This window comes from Moschus berezovskii, chromosome 13, assembly GCF_049115385.1.
Source record: "Moschus berezovskii isolate FMDL1 chromosome 13, NW_MosBer_1.0, whole genome shotgun sequence".
Lineage (NCBI taxonomy): Eukaryota > Metazoa > Chordata > Mammalia > Artiodactyla > Moschidae > Moschus > Moschus berezovskii.
The window spans coordinates 9,542,646-9,555,522 of NC_142472.1; the positions used below are offsets into that span (position 1 = coordinate 9,542,646).

At 39.1% G+C, this 12,877-nt stretch overlaps 1 protein-coding gene and 1 long non-coding RNA gene across 3 annotated transcripts in view; one reads left to right on the forward strand and one right to left on the reverse strand.

Moving 5' to 3' along the window:
- Nucleotides 1–12,877, forward strand: part of NALCN (sodium leak channel, non-selective) — a 270,915-nt gene that overhangs the window by 133,880 nt on the left and 124,158 nt on the right. For both annotated transcript variants that reach the window (XM_055426858.2, XM_088842841.1), the window contains one exon: nt 11,516–11,653. In XM_055426858.2, coding sequence (XP_055282833.1) covers nt 11,516–11,653 — 138 coding nt within the window. The remainder of the gene's footprint in view (nt 1–11,515; nt 11,654–12,877) is intronic.
- Nucleotides 5,017–10,947, reverse strand: LOC148775803 (uncharacterized). The gene is made up of 4 exons (XR_016038930.1): nt 10,810–10,947; nt 9,229–9,425; nt 6,987–7,058; nt 5,017–5,143 (listed from the first exon to the last, which is right to left on the reverse strand). It is a non-coding gene; the product is annotated as an uncharacterized LOC148775803 (long non-coding RNA).

The window sequence follows — 12,877 nt, forward strand, 5'->3', positions numbered from 1 at the left end:
ATATTGGAGTGGGTGGCCATTTCCTTCTCCAGGTTGCCATGTCCTTCTCCAAGAGTATTAAATAAGCACTATCAAAACAGAAGCAAAGGGATTTCTCTGGTCATCCAGTGGTTAAGACTGTTCACTTCCAATGTAGGGGGAGTGGGTTTGATCCCTGCTCAGGGTACTTTAGCCACCTCATGCGACGAGTTGACTCACTGGAAAAGAGTCTGATGCTAGGAGGGATTGGGGGTGGGAGGAGATGGGAACGACAGAGAATGAGATGACTGGATGGCATCACCGACTCGATGGACATGAGTTTGAGTGAACTCCGGGAGTTGGTGATGGACAGGGAGGCCTGGCGTGCTGTGATTCATGGGGTCACAAAGAGTCGGACACGACTGAGCGACTGAACTGAACTGAACTGAACAGGGAACTAAGATCCCACATATTATGTGGAATGGCCAAATAAAAAGAAAAAAAAGAAGTAAGACTTTGAAATTTATGTTTGCAATAGAAAAGAGCAGACAGTATAATGTGCAGTAAAGCTTTCTATTTGTGAACTTGGAGTCAAGACAAACAAGAAATCAAAGCCCATTGAAACAGAGCAAAAAATAGACAAACTCCATTTCTAAAATGTAGGGTTTTTTAGTATGCAAAAGTATAAGCACTTTCTGATTGATGCTGCTTTCTATTTGAAGCCAAATAGAAAACCCTTCTTCATGAGCATAGGTCAAGAAGATATAAATAGATAGTAGGAAAACACTGAGAAATTTCCTGTGTAAACTTGGTGGTATCATGGTTACAGAAGTTTTCTTAATAAACCCTCAGTTTTATTTCACAATAAGACATGTTTCTGTTCTTAGAAACACTGTCTATTCTGTATGTTACTAAATCTCTATTGTACCCAAAGTAAAATATCAACTTTCATCTGCAATTTTATAGCACGTATTTGCCATTGAAATGCATCATTTACATCATGAAAATTTAATATGACTGACATTAGCAAAATCACTAATTAAGAAATAGGGCATAAATACTCCAAGAAACTTGACAGTGTGTTCTATGAAGGAAATTAATTCAGAAGTCTCCTATTTGCATAAATCTCCCAGGTCTCATTTTCACAGCTGTTTGTTCTGTCAGCTAGATTGTTGCATTTCCAAATTATTTTAACATAATCGCTGGGAAGTATATACCTTTCAACTAAAAATATCATACTCTGCAAAAAAGATAGTTAGGGGGAAAATATAAGTTCATTCAGTTCATCTTGATCTTTTTTCTTTAAGAGGAATGTTTTTAATATAGGTACTTTAACATTTAAGTCTGAAATTATTGAAATATTTTTATTATTAAAAGAAAGTTTGTAATTTTAGATCCTCACAAAATTGAAAAGGTTGTGTCATTTTAATTTGGAAAAAATGGTAATGAGTGAAGCTTATTTTGTCAAAAAGGAAAAAATACTGGAGATGTCTAATTTTCATTAACCAGCTGAGCATAATATAGAGTTTCAGGTATGTACTCACTACTGTACTCGACAAATGAGTAATAATTTTAAATATGATTTAGTGTAGCATATTGTTTGTTTTAGCAATTTAGATAAGGAAAGGAGATCAGCAATGACTAGATCTTAAAGATGTCTTGTTACCTGTAATGTCCAAAAACACAGAAGGAATTTGAAATCCACAGATTTCAGCCTAGAGACCCAGCAACACTGCTTGCTACGTACAAGCCTGAGTCTATTATTTAAGGACTGCATACTTCAATTCCTCATCTGTAAAATGTACAGTGAGTAACACAAGATTATTGTTAAAATCACTCTAAATAATGGACAATGAACGACCTTGGGGGCTGCTAAGCACCATATAAATGCTAGCTATGGTTCAGTGTCTCTTCTCATATTTTTAAATCTTGCCCTGAAAAAAAAAAAGCCGTAGTCTGCTGTACAAATCTGTGGTTTTGTCCACATGGGCAGTTACAGTGTTATACATAGAAGTTAACCCAAGCATGGCTGTTTGTAAGAAAAGGGATGATCGGGTATACCTATATCCACTTTCATAACTAGAAAAAGATGCTCTAGTTTTTGAAAATGATTTCTCCCATCTTTCCTTTCACTCTTGAAATTATATTTAAGTGTAGACTCTACTTAGAGTAATTTGCTGCTGGAATAAGCATAACATTTTGATTTCTGCTTTGCTTCTAATTACATTCAAGCTCATTTTGACATTTAAAGCCAATTACATTAGTCTAGATTCAGCAAGACTTTTCCGTAGTAGTCTAAAATTTGACCAATGAACACACACACCCTTTTTATTCATTTAAATGGAATGCTTGGCAACAGGCATATTTTAGAAATAGTAAAAGCAAAATAAATAACGTGGGTTCATTTTGAAATAAAAGGAGAAGAACTGCTTGGTCTTTCTTACCAACATAAAAGAGAGTCACAATTAATTGAAACCACCAGTTTCAAGTTTATTTCCTTCTAAGTCACAAGCAATGAGGCATAATCATTTTACCAAAAAAATTAACATTTTTGATGTTTTGCTTCTATTAACAGCAAGGGTAGTTGATCTCAACAGATCTCAAATTCTAAGAGAATTCATGCACAGAGAGAATGAGTGAAAGTCGTTCGACTGTGTCCAGTTCTTTGTGCAGTTAACCTGCCAGGCTCCTCGGTCCATGGAATTCTCCAGGCAGGAATACTGGAGTGGGTAGCCATTGCCTTCTCCAGGGGATCTTCCTGACCCAGGGATCGAACCTGGGTCTCCCACATCGTGGGGAAGATTCTTTACCATCTAAGCCACCAGGGAAGTCCATACGTAGAGAGAGATAACTTCAAAAGCTTTATAACTTGAAAGTCACTAATAACTCTTCAGAACTCTCCAAGCCCTACAACAAAACTCAACCAATATTCGATTTAAGATTCTAGTATATGTGATGGCTTAGAGCTCGCCCAGCTCTTATTTTATTTAGCTCCCTACTTTCAGTCCACTTACCAATACTGTGATTTTTACTATTTATTCAATAAATTATCTTGTCCCCGACAGCACTAAAAGTAAACTTATAGTAAATATAGTGTCAAAACATTTAGTGTAACCTTATTCTATCGTTTTATATAGTCTGAGTACAGAGACTAGAAAGCATATTGTATAAAATCAGAGTTTTCCAGTTGACTGCTGGTACCAACTAAGACAGAGCAGAATTATACATAGGCTTCCCAGATGGCCCTAGTGATAAAGAATCTACCTGCCAATGCAAAAGATGGAAGAGACACCAGTTCAATCCCTGGATTGGGAAGACCCGCTGGAGAAGGAAATAGCAGCCCACTCCAGTATTCTTGCCTGGAAAATTCCATTGATAGAGGAGTCTGGTGGGCTACAGTCCATGGGGTTGCAAAGAGTCAGACCCTACTGAGTGCACACACTCACAGGCACACACACAGAACAGTAGACACTTACAGGTGGAAGGTATCTTTGAAGTCACTTAGCTCCGAGATGAAATAAAATGATGCTGTCAATATCACTGTCACGCTTTCATGTATATAAAGGGAAATACCTTCTTAAAAATATAATCCAGACTCAGCCTCTGTGACTGCAGAGCTCAGCACTTGGTACTTTGCCTCCCTACCCTGAAACTCACGGAGGGCCAAGGTCTTTATCCTCTGCCCATTCAGCCTCTGTTTCATATTGTATTTTTAATATTTATTTATTTCATTGTGCCTGTGTTCAATCTCAGTTGCAGCTCATGGGATCTTTCCTTGCAGAGCACCCTCTCTGTAATTTTGGTGCCAGGGCTCAGTTGCCCCACAGCAGATGGGGACTTAGTTCCCTGACCAGGAATCGAACCTGCGTCCTCTGCATTTTTCGAGACAGATTCTCAACCACTGCCGCCAGGGAAAGTTCTTCACCCTCTATTTTAAACCACTCTCATTTGACTGTCCCTTCTGGGGAGGGTGTCTCTTGAGAGTGAGGACAGAGATGAGGTGGACAAGTTTAGCTCAGATGAGAAGTTTTGCAAAGCCCGAGGCAGGGCAGTGTGGAAGCCTCTTTGGAGGTCAAGGTGGAAGGGAGCCTGTTTCCATATGGAGCCAGTTCAAGAGCTGGAATGATACAGACCTGGAGAGTTAGATTCACCTAGGAGTCAGCATGTTTCCTGAGAGTTTGGCAAAAAGGGAGATGGAGTTTGCAGGACTGGGAAGAGTGTATTTTAATTGATAGGCCATGAAGTTCCATCTAAATGAGACAAGGAGAAATTGAAATAAAGAAGTGGCTATTGCCAATGGCTTTAGCATTAATGGCAACCCACTCCATTATTCTTGCCTGGAGAATCCCATGGAGAGAGGAGCCTGGAAGGCTCCATGGGGTTGCAAGGGTCAGACACGACTTAGCAACTAAACCACCACCACCACTATGATTTTACTCCAGATTTCAAATCCACAGTATTTGTGTTTGTGGACAACTTAGTTTAGTTGCAGTAAGTGGTGACTCTTAATTAAAGAGTTTTTATTTACTGTAGGTTTTTAAATATTGTACTGTACTATAGCAGTGTATCAGTTGTGTCTGACTCTTTGCAACCTAGGAACTGGAGCCCACCAAGCTCCTCTGTCCATGGATGTTTCAGCAAGAGTACTGGAGTGGGTAGCTATTTCTTCCTTCAGGGGATCTTCCTGACTCAGGGATCAAACCCACGTCTCCTATGTCTCCTGCATTGGCAAATGGATTCTTTACCATTGAGCCATTGGGCAACATTTAAATACAGGTGATGTCATTTTTCTTGGTTTTTCCCAACCCTAAACTCTCAGTAAGACCTTGATCTTGTCAGTCATGATTTGTCCAACCAGTGTACATTTTGGAAATTTAACTCCAACATTAGGTAGGTCCAACACTTGCTATATATCGATGTCATTTTAAATATTGTTAAAACTTTGAATCATTAAGAAGTTTTAAATGAAAGAAACTATACAGCAAAATATTAAATCATGCAATCAGTGGGGTTCTTTCACTGTAAACACGATTTCTCATTTAATTAATTAAACAATTGCTGGTCCTTTGGGGATTCCTCGGGTCCCCCCGTGTCCGGCAGATGCCCTAGTTGTGAGGAGACACCAAATCCAAGTCCACCCACTCCTCCGTCTTGGTCAGTAGGTTTTTCAGAAGATACAACTCCTCTGCATTTTATTTCAGTGGGAAAAAAGAAATAAGAAGACTGAGTAGGTGAATAATTAAGGCAATTAAAACTGAAGGAGGTGTCACTTTTACACTCCATGAATACTGTCACAGCAGATCTTCTATTTTACGGCTGACTGGTAGTAAGACACAGCAGGGACACCCTCCATAAAAAGGTTGAGCTACTATATAAGTTGTCAAACCGATTTCATTTTGAAGGCTCATCTTCTGCAGAGAAAGAGTTCTGGAAACCCGCTAAAGATAGATAAGATAATATATTGTAAAAGGAAATTTGAATGTCAATAACCTGAGTTGTATTCCTCACCACATTTAAAATTTTTAATGTCAAGATTTTTTAAAGTAAATATATATTTTGCATATATTTTAATATGCAGTAAAACTATATTAAGTGTAAGGTAATTTTTATGTCCAGCAAAAATCTGTACATGAATGTTCATAGCAATATAGTAGCCAAAAAGTGAAAACAACTGAAATATCCGTCAACTGATGAGTAGATAAAATGTGGTCTGTCCATCGAATGAAACATCATTTGGCAAAAGGTAATGAAGTGCTGTTTTAAAGGAGATCAATCCTGGGTGTTCATTGGAAGGACTGATGCTAAAGCTGAAACTCCAATACTTTGGCCACCTCATGCGACGAGTTGACTCAATGGAAAAGAGTCTGATGCTGGGAGGGATTGGGGGTGGGAGGAGACGGGGGCGACAGAGAATGAGATGGCTGCATGGTATCACCGACTCGATGGACATGAGTTTGAGTGAACTCCGGGAGTTGGTGATGGACAGGGAGGCCTGGTGTGCTGTGATTCATGGGGTCGCGGAGAGTCGGACACGACTGAGCAACTGAACTGAATGAAGTGCTGATACAGATCCCCGACTCATATTATATGATTCCATCTGTAGCAAGTGTTCACAGTAGGCAGATCCGTGGGGACTGAAAGGGTATTGCTGGTTGGTGAAGGCTGAGGAAGGGAGGGGTGGGAAGTAACTCTTATGGGTACATAGTTTTGGGAGAATGATGAAAAGAGTCTTGCCTTAGTTGTGAGGAAATGAAACCCCTTAATTGTCTGCTTCAAAAGGTGAATTTTATGGTATTTAAACTATATCTAAACAAAGCTGTTACTTTTAAAATTCTGAAAAAAGAGTATTACCACTTCCCCTAGTCCGTCAAGCCAGTCAATCCTAAAGGAAGTCAACCCTGAATATTTATTGGAAGGACAGATACTGAAGCTGAAGCTCCAGTCCTTTGGTCACCTCATGGCAAGAGCCGACTCATTGGAAAAGACCCTGATGCTGGGAAAGATTGAAGGCAGAGGAAAAGGGGACAACAGAGGATGATGGTTGAATAGCATCGCTGACTCAATGGACGTGAGTGTGAGCAAGCTCCGGGAGCTGGTGAAGGACAGGGAAGCCTGGTGTGCTGCGGTCCATGGGGTCACAAAGAGTCGGACACGACTGAGGGACTGAACAACAATTGACTTTGTCATGACCCCTCAGTTGCTCCTGCTGAACTGCATAGCCAATCCCCATTCATTCATGTGCCTCCAGATCCTACTGCTAACAGTGTGATTTTTCCTGTAACTTCCACTTGAAATTCATTAGAGATGTTTTTGATTGATTTTGCTCTTCCCTGATCGGCAGGGTTGTTTGTTCCAGATCACGTCCTATGCAGCTGGACCATTCTCAGGTTAAATGCTCATCTCTGATTCAATTAGCTGCAGTCAGGCACCTGCAGAGTGAACAGGGCCTGACTTGCATACGGATGGTTAATATGTGATTATGTCATTAGACACAGAAAGGAAAAAGAACTTGTAAACAAAGTGCTTACCCCTGTTTACATCTGTAAGATTGGACGTGAGGGGTAAAATAGCAAAAATCACAGATATTCTGCCCTGAAAACCTGCAGAAATGAATAAAACAGTTCATTACCAGCCTGGAAAAAAATGATACCAGCAGTCACCCCACAAAGAAAAGGCCACAATTTCATACCATTATCTTTGAATAGCAGCTACTAGGAAAGACGGAGGGAGAAAGAAAGGATCAGAGAGAGAGAAAGTGCACTCTAGGTTCATGCCCGAAGCCTGTTTTCCAGAAGTTGAAAAGAAATTAAATTGGAAAAGCAAATCCTAAAATATGTGCTCATCTCCCTCAATTTGAGGAGCCTCAGGCTGTGGGGATGTGCAGAGCCATGGAAAAGACATCAAGAATCTCCCACAAATGTAGAAGTGATTGATTCACCCCATTTTACCAAAGGCAAGATAAAATGCTGGAGTTTTCTATTTTTCATTTTTCCCAGTTGGGAAGAAGGCTTGTGAGTAAAAACAAAACAGTCATAATTTGTAAAAACTAAAGTTCTTCCATAATAAACAAAAGTTCAGCAGAGTGAAATCAAGAAGAGAAAAGAAGAAAATTGAAATCAGGAGGGAGCAGGAGATGGGGAGGAAGGCATGGGGGAGCCTGGAAGTACCTCTTCTGGTACCCAGAGGGCTAGGACCAGCAGAATGAACCTTTTTTCTCACTTGGAGTCAGTGGGGTGCAAGTGATGTGGAAGGAAGCCGATGGGCTTTGGCAGCAATAAAAATTTCCAGAATCTACCCACAGTGGGGAAGTGTCTGAGTCCTAATATATCAAGTTTAACTGTCCATGGCCTCAGCCAATACTTCTCTCCCTGCAAACCGTTTTCCTCGTACTGGGACCACAAAACATAGAAGAAAACGTAGTTGACAAATTGAAACAGGATTCTAATGATGGACATGGGAATCCCAAGTGGCTCAGCAGTAAAGAACCCACCTGCCAATGCAAGAGACACAGATGTGAGTCCAGCCCCTGGGTTGGGAAGATTCTAGGATTCTTGCCTGGGAAATCTCATGGCCACAGAGCCTGGCAGGCTACAGTCCATTGGGTTGCAAGAGTCAGACACAACCGAAAGACTAAGCCACCCCCAATGATGGGCATGAGCTTCTGGGATCCCTTTCTGACATTGTATTGGAGGGAGTAAACGATCTAGATAAGGAAGTTTAAAATGAAGGCTTTGCATTTGCAGCAATGGATGGACCTAGAGATTATCATACTAAGCAAAGTAAGTCAGAAAGAGGAAGACAAATTCCATATGATATCACTTAGGCGGAATCTGAAATACGACACAAATGACCATTTCTATGAAACAAAAGCCAACTCACAAATAGAGAATAGACTTGTGGTTTCCAAGCAGGGAGTAGAAGGGAGGGCAAGGGAAAGATTTGGAGCCTGAGATTAGCAAATGCAAACTATTACGTACAGAATGGTTGAACAACAAGGTCCTACTGTATAGCACAGGGAACTATATTCAATATCCTGTGATAAACCATAATGTGAAAGAATATTTATATATGTATAACTGAATCACTGTTCTGTACAGCAAAACTTAAACACACGTTGTAAATCAACTATACTTCCATAAAATAAAATGAAAAAAGAAGGCTTTGACAGTTGTGGAGGTAATTAGTCCAAATTAAAACAGTAGTAAGGGGACTCCAAGGAAAATGTCTGAGAGAAAGAATAAAAAGGTTTCTGGGTAATCGAAGCCTCCAGTAAGAACATCTGTAAGAGAAGAGAAGTGGAATTTATGCCAGACAATCTGTAAAAATCTGTGAGAATCTGGAATCAATTTGATGTAGAAGGAAGAAAGTCTATATTTCTTTCCCCAAGGAACTTGTGAAAAACAATCAGAAACTCTCAACCAAAACAAAACTAAACTAAAAATTGTAGAAGAACACTGTGATTCCCATAAAGTGAATTAAACTGGGCCAGATTCTGAAACCTTAGAGAAAAGTAAGGGGCCTCCACCTAATGCTTGAACATCTGCCTTCTACTACCAAATGTGTCATAATATTTGGAGCCCTGGAGAAGGAAGTATTATCCTAGAACATTACCAGCCTAACATTATTACTTAGCAGTATTTTCATGGGCAACTCATTGACTTTCCATCTATTGATTGTCAGTGTACCAACAAGCATGGAAGACCCAATGATGACTAAACAGCAAAATGTAAATATGGTTAAACAGAGTATAGTCATAATAATTCACAGCACCTCACAATTCATACTTGCAGGTGGCTGAGCTGTGCAGAAATGAGACGTTTTCCTTCTGGAACTCTGAAGAGAGTAGAGGGTAACCCGATGTTCTTGCTCACGTTGCTTATCTCACAGCAACAGGTTATAAACCCATAGCTCCATGTTCCCAAACCTTCACTGAATTCGCGATGGCTGAGTGTTCATGAAAGCTCATGCTGTAGATGAAAACAAATTAAATAGGTTTCTGCCCAAGAAACTGAAAGGTACACCTGAATTTCTGGCCTCTAGGTACCAAGGATGAATCTATTGGACTTAATCACAAGTTTCCCTGTCACTTTTAGGGAAAGAAATCCATGTCCAGGAAAATTCCTTTTGCCTTGGTAGATGTTTTGACTTTTCCCCCCTTTCATTGTTGAGCTGTTTGGATGGCCACACACTTTCACACTGGTGACGTTTCTGTTGAAGAAGATACAACAATCTGGTGTTTTGTTTCTGTGTGTGAGATCTTAGGTCCCCAACCAGGGATTGAACCTGTACCCCCTGCAGTGGAAGCATGGCATCTTAACCACTGGACTTCCAGGGAAGTCTACAATCTAGTATTTTTATGTGAATCATTTTCAGAACTTGTTTTCCTTGCCTTCGGACATAATAAATATTCAATAGAAAAAAATACAGGGAAAAGATAATTGCCCTCAATGATAGGTCTGGCACATTTATGACATTAAACCATGTGTTGAAAAATTCTCTGAAGCGTTTCTAAGATGAATTAAAGCTAATACTCTCTTAGGCACCCCCGGCAAGGAAAGTATTAAAGTGTCCTTGTTGATGCTGTGCTCAAGTACCAGTAACAACATACTTCTTGCTTTCATCAACAGAACACTTTGTAGGGTGATGAGATTATAGAAAAATTAAGTCAGGAAGAAGTTAAATGTTTCACAAATGGACTAAGGCTTAGAGGAAAAACACGTCTCCTAGTTTGAGATTCATTGTTCCTTTCTTCATGCAGACCCACTGTGTGCTGGGCATTGAACACTGCACTTGTAAAAAAGGTTATTTTCCCTAGTAAAGAAAACTGCCAAAAGAACTTACTATGTGATCAGGTCTGGGAAGTAGTAGACTCAAGATTTCACTGAAGGCAGGAAGCAGTACTTGGAAAAAGTACTTGCTTTGAAATCACGATGCTTGGTGCTACTTCTGTTACTGCTACAAATTAATAGAGTGACTTTGGGCTATTTGCCCGATTTAAGCCTCTTTTTATCTTCAAAAAGAATGAATCAGGTTAGATTATCTTTAGAGTCCATTTTGCCTCTAAGATACTATCAGTCTAACAGAACTCTTATAGGGCTCTGTCCATCTTTCTGTTATCCTAGACTTTATTTCTTGGAATCCCAATACTTGAGAATTTGATTTATGTCTTGCATTGTCTTGAAGTGTATAGTAATTTCTTTCAGAGTCACTCAATTCCAATTGTCAAGTTTCCCTGACGGTATCATAAGTTCTCATTTATTGACCACTAAAGTGTGCAGAGTACATAAATCAGAGGTGGATATATAAGCATATATTTAATAAGAAAAAATTATGTATAGGAATGACACTAACCAAAGATCTTTGCAGAGAAAGAATGAGTCTTTGAACTTGGTTGGCTTTTGTTGAGTGCTCTTTTTAATTTAATTCAATTTTACTTTATCTTTTACTTTATTTTTGGTCTTGAGGTTTCTTCCATGGTCTTGACTCTGCTTTGGAAAAAAAAATGTTTTAAGTTATGAAAAAAATGTGATAATTTTTATGAAGTTGCTTAGTATTATCATATCATTTTAGAAATATTTCTTTTTCAGATTCTTGTGTTTCTAACATAACTGAAATGATTTGATAGATGAATTCTATAAAAGTAAAATTAAGGTTATTCTTATTTGCCTTTAGACAATCAAAACTATAAAAATAAGTTGGGCTTGACAGCAAAAAATAAAATAAATTACACTAATCCCTTGGAAACATTAAATAGTTAGCTTGCTAAAAGGTAAAAGCAATAGAGACAATAAGCAAAGTTTCCTGAATTTTTTCTAATTTGCTCAGCAGTATTCACCACCAACAAGGCTAATTTTAATTCAGGATAATTATTTTAGTTTTCCACATTGAATAGGTAGATATCAGACTTTTAAGACCTTTATTCTTAGTTCTTTCTTATCTGTTGAATGAAGGCTCTTCTTTTCCTCCTGAATTAATAATACTGAGACCAAAGTCCTAATTTTGAGTTGCGTGCAAGCGCAAGGCTGGTGTTGAATCCCTCCATTCTTTTCCTCTGTAGGCATTCATGTCCATGTTCCAGATTCTTACCCAGGAAGGATGGGTTGATGTCATGGACCAAACACTAAACGCCGTGGGACACATGTGGGCACCTGTGGTTGCCATCTATTTCATTCTCTATCACCTCTTCGCCACTCTGGTGAGTTTCAGATTTCTTTTCAGTTGTCTGGCATTTCATGATGGGATGAACATCAACAGGTTTTTGGTCTGTTGTCAATTTCAGAACCAGAGAACCGAGGTAGAATAGTCCCGTTGGATGAGAGTCCCTTCCATTCTAACTGTCTATGAATCGAAGAACTACTTGAGGAACTAGATTTCAGATTTAAGTCAGAAGTTGTCTCCACCAATGTCACGTGGCTTGCATGAGGGAAAATGAGACAGAACAAACAAAGTCCCAAGTCCGTGTACTGACTTAACCATCTCTAAACACCCACACCCACGGTGGTCTCAGAATCAAACCAGAACTGCATTATTATTTTTTCTTTATCATGTAGAGACACACTCTTTGGTTTTGCTGCAGCCTCTTCACAGCTGTAATTAAACTGAAAACAGAAGCTGGAGACCTCAGGGTGCAGTCAGTTAATTAGAAGCCAGCTCAGTGTTACTGCGCTTTGTGTGACTAAAAGAAGCACATGGGGAAAAATAAAACACATGGCTGTGAATGTTGTTAGCAGCGTGATAAAAACTAAATACCAAAATTCAGGGGAAAATTTCCTCTGTCACACAAGCAGATTTTTCTCTTCCATGTATGTCTATTAAAAAGAAAAGAAAAAAATTATGAAATGTGGCCTACATCCTAAAAGGATATAATCCTTAGGTCTTTCTAATGCCAGATCTACATCTCCATACAATACATTTGTATATATTTAAGAATCAAATTTAAGCTCTCATATTGTGCTAAAAGTTCCAAGGGAAAGATGCAGAATGTTACCGTTTATTAGGAACATATGAACTAAAAATAACTGCTACTCTTTATTGAGTGGCAAAAAAGCTTTATAATAAATTTATTCCTCATATTTGGGACAGTCAGATTAGGTAATAGTCCCACTTTACAGATGATGAAACTGAGGAGTTGATTTGCCCAGTGTCACAAAGAGTATAAACACTAGAGCCAGAACATTCCCAGGCCAACCTGGTCTCAAGGCCCATGATCTTGCAACTATTTACTGCTGCTTCCCTAGACTATGAAACTTGGCATTATCACAGAACACGTCTGCAGCAAATCAGACCTCTGCCCATGAGCCACTAAAATAAAATATATGCGATCCCTAAGGCCTCTTCCAATTCTAAAATCTATGAATCAAGTAAGTACTGGACAAACTGTGTATATTAGAGTAGACATCACATTTGCTATATGCAAAGG